This window comes from Neolamprologus multifasciatus, chromosome 4 (genome assembly GCF_963576455.1).
Source record: "Neolamprologus multifasciatus chromosome 4, fNeoMul1.2, whole genome shotgun sequence".
Classification (NCBI taxonomy): Eukaryota; Metazoa; Chordata; class Actinopteri; order Cichliformes; family Cichlidae; genus Neolamprologus; species Neolamprologus multifasciatus.
In genome coordinates, this window is record NC_140442.1 from 18,093,656 (window position 1) to 18,106,651 (window position 12,996).

The 12,996-nt window shown below is 42.1% G+C and overlaps 1 protein-coding gene across 5 annotated transcripts in view; it reads right to left on the reverse strand.

Annotated features, from left to right (window-relative positions):
• The window catches only part of LOC146520239 (voltage-dependent T-type calcium channel subunit alpha-1I-like), a 201,985-nt gene that overhangs the window by 152,556 nt on the left and 36,433 nt on the right, over positions 1 to 12,996 (reverse strand). For all 5 annotated transcript variants that reach the window (XM_085158407.1, XM_085158404.1, XM_085158408.1 and 2 more), the window contains exon 2: positions 6 to 270. In XM_085158407.1, the coding sequence (XP_085014533.1) occupies positions 6 to 253 (248 nt within the window). In that variant the 5' untranslated portion in view covers positions 254 to 270. The remainder of the gene's footprint in view (positions 1 to 5; positions 271 to 12,996) is intronic.

The following is a 12,996-nucleotide window of genomic DNA, read 5'->3' on the forward strand; positions in this document are numbered from 1 at the left end:
GATATGGGCTGGAGACCATACGGATGCACCAGTTGCGAGGACAGGTGGTCTGCTTGAGGCAGAAGAAGACCACGGGCGCTAGCTCTGGGAAGGGCACCACGAGAGTGCTCAGGTCACTGCCGATACTGACATCATCACCTGGGCCCATTTCCTCAATGATGTCATCAGCCTGCGCCGAGCTGTATTCCTCATTCTGCCCTGGCCCTGCTGAGGAAATGCTCCCCAGCGGCACAGGACACTCCTCGCTCGTCATGGCAAGCCAGCTGGGATCTGAAACACAGAGGACATTGACACATGGATTACAGGAGCAAAATGACTTTGATATGGTAAAATTATGAAATGTTAAACTTGTTAATATTGTACATGTTAAATGAATTATTCAGTGGAAGAGAGCTTGAAAGGAGAGTCCTGGGGGTACACATACTCTCCCACAGACCATCATAGTATCAACTCACAGACATTTAATGATTGTTTTAGCCCCAAAGGCCCGTTACTCTCCGGCTGTCTCTACCGCCAATGAAACCAAATGCTCTTATCATAAACTCACTTGTCTACGTAAGACGATGGATTCCTTAATGATAAGAATCACCCTTCGCTGTCCAACACACACATGGCAGGATACAACAGCGACGCGTAAGTCAGTGTCAACATTCATTGTGCATTCACTGACGATTCATTTAGCTCCATCACAGCGTTGTGGGAGAGGAAATGCCTTTCCTCCACCAACCACTTAACTCATGAAGGAAATAACATTTATCTGTGGGTATAGTGCACAAAAAAGAACATACACAGGCACACAGCAGTGCAATGCTACACACGCCTGCATATTAAAGCGTTTTTACACGTTGCACAATAATACACGAGGCTGGCTGGAGTGCTGGCTGATGTCGTGAGTTACTTCTGGCTAGGAAGTGTTTGTGTTTGATTGGGTATTCAAAGCCAAAGGAGGGATAATATTAGAAGTAAAAAGCGCAAAGAAAGACAGAATGACAGAAACTTTGTTCTTTTGGCTTCCTCCATTGGCCGGTAGCAGCCGGAGCCTAAGTGAATGCATGATAACATGCCGGACTTGGTAGTGCTCTTGCTTTTAACTGGCAGCCAAAGGAGGCAGCCAGCAAGAGGCAAGGAGCCAAGAGAAGGCTGGACATGTGCAGAGCTGGACATATGCACAGTCTTTCACACATGCCCACTCACACTGTCTCTCCCTCTCTCTCTCTCACACACACACACACACGGACAAGATCTCATTGTTGAAAGGTTTTTAAACTGGTTTCGGATATAAAAGCAAAGAGGTGGAAGTGACAGAAACTAAAAAGCAACAAGAGGAAGCAAAGTTTGTGTGGGCAGGTTTTTTGTTTTATTGCCATTTAAAAATTTAAATTTTAAAAATGTATGATCACATTTCCGTGTAGTATCACCAAGGCGAAATTTACCTCACGTTCAAGCTACAAGCACGAGCAGATAACTACGAGCATGTATACGTGGGCGTGATTTCCATCATTTCCATGCATGCATGGATCAGTAAATGTGTTTGTTTGCCCTAAATCCTATAGAGGGATTAAGAGCCAGTGGGAGAAAAGACTTTGTTTCTATAGGGTAATGATATTAAGGGCTATTCATTACAAGGAGAGAAAATAGGACAGCGGTGATTTAGGGGCCGGTATATCTGACAGCTCCGGAGATAATCCTCGGAAGATGTTAAACCAGGTAGAGAAAGTGAAAAAGGGAAAAGTCACCAACCACACGCAGAATGTTTGCATATCTCTGTATCTGTTTACGGCACATGCTGTCTCTCTAACCGGACTGTAACTTGTCTGTTTTAAATAAGCTTTACCATGGCAACAGCTGCTTCCTGTGGCGGAAGGAAGTTTATTCTTACTCTGTTGTGTTTTATTTCCCATGACAAAGCTTCTTAGGGAGACCCTGCAGCTATTACCGGCGAGTACAATTAAGTAGGAGACAGCTTTGCAGAAACGGTTGGAAGGAGAGTGTTCGTGTGTGTGTGTGTGTGTGGTAACGACAGTGAAAAAAAAACCAAAATCACAAAATTGTTTTATCTAACTTCTCTGCACCATAATATCACTCCTACTCATTTGCTGTGATTCTCTCTTTCAAAACACCCCTCCATGCTGGGCAAGCTTCCTCTGTGTTGTTGTGTTTTTTCGTGCATAATGATGATGATTGATGAATGTGTGTGACACGGAGATGCTGAGAGAGACGGAGCGATGGAGAGAGAGAGACCACGCACAAGGCCCTGACTGATGTTTCGCACTGACACATCCACGCAGAGACACATTCACACGTTCTCAACATACACGCTCTCGCACATTAACACCCTTAATTGGGGTAGCGGATATACAGTCACCCATTTAGCCGCACTATGAGCTAAAGGCTGTGATGAGCCATGGAAAAACTTGCTTTCCCCCTCCCACACACACTCACTGCGACAGTCTGAGACAGACACAGGAAGAGGCTGGATGGAAAATAACAGTAAAAAAACCCCAAAAACATACTGTGGATTATTTAGGCAACACACTCTTCAGTGCAGTGATTTCAAACGGCCAGTTTGAATGTAGAAAGCTGTGAAAGGTTGTGTTTTTATTTCTTGCTTAGATTAAAAAAATACCCCAGGCATGGAAGTAAAGTCTAAAACTCTCAGTGACTCACTGAATAAGCTCAAAAAAGATGGATGAAGATGAAGAATTTGAGGCTTAAAATAACAACAGTTTGTTGTCTGAATTCTCGATTATACTCAGACTGTATCCTTGGTTAAGGATTTTTTATACGCGATATGTAAACCAGTAATCGAGCCTGTTTTTGCAACTGAAATCCATCGATATGACATTTGAATCCTGCTGTGCGACCTTTGCCCGTCTCCAGGCCTTTGAAGCTGTTCACCAAATTAACTGACTCATCTTGAACTGTGACATGAAAGAGCTGTTTTTCAATTAAAACACACACACACACACACAGAGCGACAATTGCGATTAGCATCATTGTGAATTTGTGCACCACAACAGGGATATTATACTAGCCAATACCCCTTCTAGGCAGCCCCGGAGGCATGGCTGCTGAATGACAAATAGAGTATACATGCAGTTTTTACCACTATTAAAAGCCCAGCAAAAAGTATGTTGGTACCTGTGCGTGCTGTGGAGTGACATTAGATTTGGGAAAATATGTGATTGTTTAGGAGAGTCAAATGGTTAACAATGGACACAGTGGTCTTGGGTTGTTTTCACCCCTGCGGTCCATTTAAATTGAAACCTGGTTCATTTTTGCCGATGTGAACACTGTAATGACACAGAGACCGTTTGGAAGAGGTGACCTCAGTAAGGCTCTCGAGCTTAACCATCTACCTCTCCCGTAGCCACTTATGCTTTGCATTCTCAATGCAGGAAGATACTATACATGTGCAATCTGTGAAATCACTGTAAATTCTCTGTGTTCTCCAGGAGTGCAGAACACAGCACCTTCTTCCTGTATTTGCTTTTGCAGCTCCCGCCCCAGATACATCTGGCCAATGACTGGACTGAACATTCTCACATGATTTGTAGCAACACACTTAAGTTTGCTTGGAGTTCACTTGGATTTTTCTCAGGGTGAAAATAAATCAAACCATGATGAGTTTCTACACGTTTACAAACTCATCAACTGATTCAGACCAGAGGAAATGAACTATAGGTGTAAAACACTAAGACTAAAGATGGAAATGCAGTATATTGTAAAATTATAAATTGTTATTTCTGTATGAAATCAGCTCAATGTTACTTGATCAACGTATTTTAGCTTGTATGACAGCAGTAGATGTAAAATATATATCGATTACTATACTGTAGCTTATCTGCATCCTGCTCTCAAAGGACAGCAGTCTAAACAGTGCTGCTGAGATCTCCCTCTCCCCAGCCACCGCCTCTGGCTGTCTTGGGGGGATACTGAGGTGTTACCAACCTAGTCGAGAGAAATACTCTCTCCTGCGTGACTTGGGTCTGCTTCAGGGTCTCCTCCAGGATGGACACGCTCGAAGAACTTCACCTATGAGTCGTCCAAAATGCATCGTAGGCATCTCAAGTCGCTTTTTTGATACAGAGGAGCTGCAAGCCTTTAGGGCCCTGCTGAACAAATAAAGCTCCTCACTCTGTCTCTACAGGTGAACTCAGACATCCTGGTGACTCTCCTTGTATCTACAATATTATTCTTTCGGTCACCACTTACAGCTCGTGGGCATAGGTGAGGATAAACCAGAAAACTGACAGCTTCTCCTTACGGCTCAGATCTTTACTTCCCCTACTTGTAAACCCATATTTTTATTGAGTACATTTACAGAATTTTCAATTTTTGAAGAAAAAGAATGTTTTCACACAACAGCAACAATAATTGCAGGTAAAAGGTGAGGCACTGCATCCCTCTGTGTAATGATTAGTGCCAGCTGTGTTGCTGTGGAAGACAATCCAAATCAGGAGATCTGGAAAAGAACTGATAGCATATCTGACACATTGTGGCTCATAATCCTCAGTTTCCACAGGGGAAAGTTATTAAAAATTGGCTCCCTGTAATGTTGCATTATGAGTTTCAGAAGTTATAAAGGCTGGATTGGAAAGTTACCGTGGATTTTTTTTTAAAACCAAAAATACAGCCGAGTTGTGTGTGATGTGTGCTATATCTATATTTGTGGGTATGCAACCAATCTGGGTCCGACAAAGCCCTCTCAGACAGCAGCCTGAGTGTCACACTTACTTAAAGAAGCACCCCATTTCAACTGCACTTAAATTCTCTCACTGTGTCATGGTGAGGTGACACAATATTATCAGCTGAGAACACACACACACACACACACACACACACACACACACACACACACACACACACACACACACACACACACACACACACACACACAGTGTACACATAGTCATGTGTGACTGGGCTGAAAAATGAGAACATTGAGCATTGAAAACACGAGGCAGATCCCTGATGATCGGTACTGTCCCAGGTGTGTGTGTGTGTAAAACATGATGCACCATTGGTCCATTGCAACACAGACAGAGGCTAATGCTATTAGAATCACTGCAGGGCAAGTATCCCTTGAGAAGACAACTTAGGCTTGCACAAGAACCATACACACACCCTCACAACAGACAAACACACACATACACACACACACTCCTTGTCGCTTCAGTTAAGGCTGCGCTTCATTCAGTGACCTGAGACAAACCAGCTTTGACACATATTGCTGAGTGATCAAAACAACACATTATTTTGTTACTGAGACTATCAATATAGCCAATGAGAGAGTCTAATATATTTATAAACCAGTCACTGACAGGGGAGCCAGCAGTGAATATGATGGCTGGCTTTTTGACAGCACCATAAAATTGCCTTCTAAAATGTGATAAATGTGACTCTCATATAATGGAGAGGAACATAATTCCCACTCTCCATTTTTACCTCGCCAAGTAAACCCTAATATGTCTACTTTAGAACCATTGTAACATTTAAATATGTCAGCACAAATGGACTTTGGAGTATGATCAAACAACTTTATTGCACACTCCAGACTGGTTTTGACAAACTTGAAAGGACAGCTTAAAGTAATCTCTGGCTTGCCGTTTAAGGTCAACATTCAGTATACATTTTGCCTCTCTGAACCATTGTTTTATTTTACACCAGCTAGGCTCCATGCTTTCACCTTCCATCCATCCATTTTCTTTGACTTATCCAATTCTTTGACTTGTGGATAACTCGAGCCTTTCCCAGCTGTCACACAGCGAGAGATGGGATACACAGAACTACAAAATAGGTCCAAACAAGTTGATAACTCTGTGACTATGGATATAAAAGTGGATATAGAAGAAAAAAAACACTTCTTCCAAAAATCTTCTTTTGTTTTTGTGCACAAAAAAACAGTATAGCAGACTAACAATGTCATGAGATGATTACAGCAAGTCATAAAATTGAAATAAAGAATATCCAGAAAGATTTTAAGGGTGAAACCAAAAGAACTCATAGTTAGGTCCATATACTTTTAGACACTGATATTTTTTTTTCATTTTTTATCACAATATCAACACAAATTTAAAGTGCAGGCTTAAAGTGCATGCTCTCAGCTTTAATTTCAGGGGTTGAAGACAAACACTGCATCAACCGTTGAGGAGTATCAACCAGTTTTACACGCAGTGGCTTATTTTTAAGTGCTTAAATGTAATTGTATGGTCATAAGCCATTTAATGGACAGATGTGAACTATTAGTTGACTTTGTCTTATAAAATTAGGCAGGTTAAGAGTGATTCCAGGTGTGGCATTTGCATTTAGAAGCTGTTGCTATGAGCCCACATGTTTAAAAACGAGTGAAACAGGTCATCCTTAACCCGCAAAATTATTAGAAGTGGCCAGAAAAATGTGTGGTGCATTCTGAGTAACGGTGAGATTGGCACAATGACAAGGGCTGGATATACACAAGCAAGAGTAGTGGATGCTTTTAAGATGCTTTCCATGGTAAAGAACCAACCTCCAGAAAATCCAGCCAAGTATAGAATGTTCTAGAGAGGTGTGGAAATTTCTTCTTCTCATTATCTACTATACAGAGAAATACTCAGGGTTCAACTCAAGGTGCAAGTCATTCATCATCCCTAAGAACCGGAAGGCCAGATTAGACATTGCCAGAAAAACTATCCAACACAGCCAAATCGGTTAGGGAATGTTATTCTATGGAGAAATTAAACTAAGATCAAACTGTATGAAAAATTATGTGGGGAAAAGAATTATGGAGAACCCTCAGAATAGCTTTTAATTTGAACCACAGAACATCATCTGTAAAACAAGGTGGAGGCATCATAATGCATGGATATGTGTGGCTTTCAACGCCACTAGATCACTGGTGTTTACTGGCAATATGAAAGAGAGGAGAAGAAGCCCGATGAGTTCTGAAGTGTGCAGAGATTCACTGGCTGCTCTGATTCAGCAAAATGCAGCAAGTTGACTGGACAACACTTCACAGTACAGATGGGCAATGAAACAAAACCTTGACAGCGATCCAGGAGATTTTGAGATTTTGAAGGTAAAAGTCTGGAATATTCTGCAATGGCCAAGAGCCTGTGAAATAGAAAATAGGACACAGTCTGAATGTGATTAATTAAGTCTTTCACCATTAAGGCAATATTTTTGGTCAGCAGTTTAAGCCCATGTTCATTATAGAAATGCAACTTCACAGCCAAAAAAAAAGACAAAGAAAAAATAATGTGCCAGTGCCCAAAATTACACAGATCTATTTATTCTAAGAAAGTAAACTAGGCAGAGAACACATTGCATGTGACTGTGTTATGTGGATGCATGCAGGGATTTCAAAAAAAAAAAAAAGTAAATCATGAAACTCTTTGGTTTGTTAGTCTTTAATTACAGTTAGTATCTGGCAACATCAGTGACTGAGACATCAGAGCGTTGCGTCAATCGTATGGTGAATTTGAATGCAAACTTTTATTAACTTAATTATTAGGAGATTGAAAAATATAACCAAACCTCAGAAAAAAAAAAAGAAGTAAACTCTAAGAATCAAGCCAAGTTCTCCAAATCCACTATCAAATTGTGCAATCCTTCACTGGCTTATGGTGGATCAAAGATGGGAAAGAAGAGTATGTGAACAACTGCTGTAAACCTCAAAATCAGAAACACCATCCATGTACAGAAGAACCTATTTTTCCAGTTTCAAATTCAGCAGATCATCTGAACCCCATGTTCATATCTAAATGCACTGACTTGACTAGCTGGATAAAAGAAGTGGCTGTTTAATTTATTTCAGTCTCACATGTAGTTTGCAGCCCATCTGACAACACTACTGCCAATGAACCTCACCTGCTCTTATTGGCTAGCTGAGGGAAGATAAAAAAGGTTAATCTGCATAAAGACATAAACAGCAGTGTGTTCTTCATATGAGGGACTCAATCCCTATGCAGGTCACACCACTGTTGTATGGTATATTTCACATACAGTGCTCTCTGCTTGTGCCAAATTGGGTAGTTTGATTTTTGGATTCCATTTTTTTTTTTTTTTTTACCTTGAAATGAGTAAAAATATCCACAACTACTGCAGTGAAATGGGCTGTCCCCTGCAGCCACAACCAGGCACTTAAAGGTATTTCAGTTAGTAAGTGACATATGGGTGTCAAACCATCTTCTGCTTTCAGCAGCATTATCCTGACTCTGCAGCATTGCCAGAATGGCCCACACATTTGTTATGGATCACAGACCAGCAAGGTGGGCAGATTCCCCCCTAACAACCATATGCTGTGCAAAGGTGGCACTTTATTTGGTCCATCTAAAAGAAATAGTTCAGTGTTTACAGATTAGTTCAGGTAAGAAATAAAAACTCTCAGAATAAAGTTTAACAAGTAGCCGTTTTAATTCAACAACAGTGTAAATACACAGTACAAATAAGCAGTGACAAGATCGCATTATCACCGAAGCGTAAAGATGAACAGAGTGCATTATTACAGCAGAGCCGAATCAGATGCCTTCTGTTTGGCTGTTGTCTCATTTGCTTATTTTATGTTCTGCATTGAATGAAATGCTTCTAACTGACTGACACCCAAAATAAATTCACTTCATATGAAATGGTTTGCAGCTGCTTGTGGCACACAAGTAATTACAAGCAATCTCTGCCCAGTGCAAATGATGATGAAGTGGAGCAAAGAAATGAAAAGTCAAACATCAGAGAAGAAGAACTTGGGAGGGACTTGGGGTTCAAATGCATTGTCTATTTTTCTCTTGTTATGGCAGAAAAAAAAAATCCTGCTAAAACATGCTTGTTTTTTCTGCAAGAACTGGCGGCTTTTCTCTCAACTACGGTTTTTAGTTTCCACAGCAATTAACTTTTTGATCTAAGGAACGGATGAAAGATTGCCTTTGATTCTCCTTTAATCTAGCTTCTTCCTTTCGGAATTTTAAATTTCCAGTTTCCAATTGAGTGTCTTAATCCGCATCCTCTCCCTCCCCTTTTCCCCTCCTCTCGTCTTCTTATCCACTTCTCTGCCTTTTTCTCTTGCTCTCATTCTCCATGTTCTTCAACCCCCACCTCTTTCTTTACTTCTGTCTCCAACTGTGTCTCTCTCATTCTATGATGAAGAGGATACTGTGCCCCCTGTCAGAAATCATCTTAAGAGAGTGGCTGCCAGTGGATTACACTGAATCAGTGGCCCAATCAGTTTAATCTGTTTTAACAGCATTAGCTCTGGCAGCCAAGAGTATTGCTGTGTATAGACTGTATTGAGTGCATCTTTCAGTCCTTAAGTCATCCTGAGTTCCCTGCTGTATTAAATCCTTGACAACACCACGACAAGCTAACGCTAACAACACCTTGCAGTGTGAAAGGGCTCAAGATATTAGCATTAGCATCATGTTAACAGCTTTTAGACTATAGGGAAAGTTAAAGTTCAAGAGCAATGGCAGTGGCAGGAGTTTAGACAGGCAGGGAAATGAATGAGAAAGAAGCAAAGAAAGAATGGAACAATAGAAACTGGATTATGGCTCGCTGCACAGAGCGCAGAGAGGAGACCGAAGACCTGAAATAGTTCTGTTAAGCAGAAATTTAAAATGTCAAATCAAATTTGCTGTTTGATTTAGGCTTTGCTTTTCAATTTAGTATTAGATTTAGTTCATTTTAATGGAAATTGCATATTTCTGCATGTCTTTTCTCATATCCCTTGTGACCACAGCTCATTTGTCTTTTCTTTTACTCTCCAATTCACAAACAAAGCTGCCCATTAATGCACAAGCACTGTTGTTTCAATTGGGTTTGGGTCCACATGCAGCTCTCTTGTTCACAAAGGCAGTTTCACATCCCAAACTTTATGTATGTCCCACACAAACAATGAATATAATGCCAATTTATTTATTTATATAACAAATACACAAGTGTCTCTAACTGTACAAAATCATCCATGCAATGCACTTGTTAGCACTGATCCCTCGGCAGCCTCTCATCTATAAAAATGGTCACTTTTGGCTCCAAAAAAAAGGAAAAGAAAAAAACCCCCAAACTGTTAAAGTCAAGGCTTTAAAGTGGGACTGCACACAAAGAATGGGTGGTGTCATGGCGGTTTCATCCATCTTTTCATATCCCATCTGTCTGCGTGTAAGATAAAAGCAGAGGACTGCAGAGGACAGAAAACAGAACTAACACAGTGACTGATCCACAAAAGAAAAGCTCCTGTCGCGGCCCAGCTTATCAGCGCATTTATTATAAATTCTTATATGTGTGTATATGTGTAAAGTAAAGTAAAGAGCTTTAGCATCCGTGCATTGTGGAAAGATTTTTGTGCACACTCTCTTGTGTGTTATTGGCTGATTTATTACAGTCTCCTCCAGTTTCCCAACACAAATCCATACAGGCGAGGGAGAGGAGGTCCAATAATGCTGCCAATGATTTACTATTAGAGCTCTTGCTGTCATTCTTTCACCCTGATAAATGACAAACGTTTCCCTCCGGCTGCCTGTGTGTGAGGCAGGGAGAGCTCACACTCATAGGCGTGCCAGATAAAGCAAACGCTCAATCGTATTTGCTGGCATGTGAGAGCATCTACTCGTAGCCTGGTAGCTTCAGTGACTGTTTGTGTGTGCTCCAAACCATATCATGCAGTGGTCTGGGTTTTTGCAGTGGCAGGGGGACTGAAGACAATCAATTCACATTAGGGCCAGACTGCCGGACAGCTGCAGGTGCACATATAATATGCGTGCAGTTTGTCAGTGTGAACATGTGTTTGTGCATATTATTCTGTGTGTGTTTGAGATGCTGCCTTATATCAGATAATGGGCTTTGTCCTCTATTCCTCTTGCCTTTGCCATCCACACAAACGCACCATCACGCACAGCAAAACGAGGTAGTAAGTAACAGTAATGAGGACAGTGGAGGCTATCATTGTCACAGGTGTTTCTTAATTGGCCAAAGAACTATGATCTTTCTAATTTAAAGCACAGGAGAGGATTTGAGGCCGTGTTTTGTGTTTTAGCGTCACTGTGACGCCTTCATCCTCCCTCACCTGAGATCTGACTTAAAAGTTACTTGTTAACCAGCACGCCGGCATGAAATCTGCAGCGCTGTCTGCGAGGTGCTGAAAATCCATTCTGTGCTGTTTTGTTGTGTGCTATTTAAAGTTGCCTAAAAGCTTCAGTGCTTTAAGATCAAAGCAATGAAGTCAAATTCTGTTTAACGTGGGCTTTCTACAAGGGGGAAAACAAGGAGGGGAGGAGAGGAACAGAGTTTTGGGGGAAGAGGAAGTGATGGAGGAGGAGAAATAACGACAGATCCATTCCTCTTTTTCTCCTCTGCGGGGCAAAAAGCGTCGAGTTGAACATCTGTCAGCACTCCTTATCTCTTCTCCCCTTGTCTCCTCACTGTCTCTTCCTCTCCTTTTAGAAATCTCTTTCCCGTTGCTTTTATGTCCTGACAGGAAACTGCCATCCAAAGTTTAAAAACTCAGGGAGAACTGGCACAAGGTGACGTGCGCGTGCACGGGCGCGTGTTTCTGTACAACTTCGTGACGGTGTGAGAGAGAGCGAACGAGACAAAGAGACGGCAGACTTAAGCCCCGATATCAACCCCGAGGAGAAATGATCTCAATTATCATGTTGCCTCCCTCACCAATGAAACATATGTCTATCCCAGAGTACAGTGCGTGGATTTCTGCATGCATTTGTGTTTGTGTTTACAGCTTAATGTGAAGCCAGAGAAGGGGACGTGTAGAGCAAATACAACACGAGCACAGAATAAGCAGCAAGAGGCAGAAAAGATGGGTGAAAGCTAGAGACGGTGAAAACCGGATTTACAGACACAGAGGAGGGGTAAGGAAAAGATTGAATCGGGCAAGAACATAAACACACAAGAGAGGATTGCGTGCACAGACAATGTGCACGCAAATGAGGGGAGGGGGAGAAAAAAATGGAGATGACAGAAAAAAAGTTGCATGGCCGGGCGAAAAACGCAGAGGTGAGGTGACTTGGGCGAGTGAGACGGAAGGGACAGAAACAAAGAAAGACAACATAGTAAGAGGGAAGGCTGTAAGCAGGGGTGACAGGAAGAAGGTAGAGGATGAGAGGAGATGAGAGCACTGAGGACTGTGGGGAGGAGGGGGAGGAGGGGGGAGGACACACGGGACTGGAGAAAGGAAAAGAGAACGAGAGCCGAAGTGTTTCGGGGAATTTGTTGCTGTGTCTTGTGCAGAAGTGAAAGCATATTAAACTGCACACACACAGACATGCACAAAGAAACACGCAGCACTTTAAACTGAATGATATAGGGGTGTGTAACACTGATGCGTGTTCTTATCCATCCATTTCTCCTCCCTTTTTCTTCTTTTTTTGCTTTTCACACCTCGTCCCAAAAAAAACCCTTAGAGCTCGAATGAAGCCAAGCAGCTTCCTAATTACCTCATTTGCATAAACATGCACACTGTGTGAGAGGGGAGGAAGTGGGAGAGGATGGAAGAGCTTCACCTGGAGACAAAAAAAAAAGAAAAAGAGCAAATGAGGGATGGAGATGACACTGTGGAAACGGGAAAAGTGATTGGGACAAAAGTGTGGCACTTGCTGACGGAGTGAAAACTGTCAAAACTTGTCTTACCCCTCGTCCTCTCTCACTCTCTCACCCAGTTCTCATCATCTCACCCTCTTCTTCCCTTTTTAGAATTGTCTGAGGGGAACTCATTCTCTACTGCCTGACTCCCTCTTTTCTTTTTTTGCTTCCTTTGCCATACTGTAGGTATCGCCTCGCCAGCATCAGTCTCCTCCTCTCCCGCGTCACGTCCCTTTGCTTTCCTCCTCCACTTTCAGCGCTGTCTTCACCATCATTTCCTTCCCATCTCTCACTACTCCTCTCATTCTCACCCTTTCGTTCCCTTCCTCTCCTCCCTTTTTTTCCGTCTCCCCTCACAGAGTGCTGTGTCAGGTCTTTTCACCCTCAGCAGTGTGAAATGAGATTTGAATATGGCTCTCGGAGCATTTGTGGCTT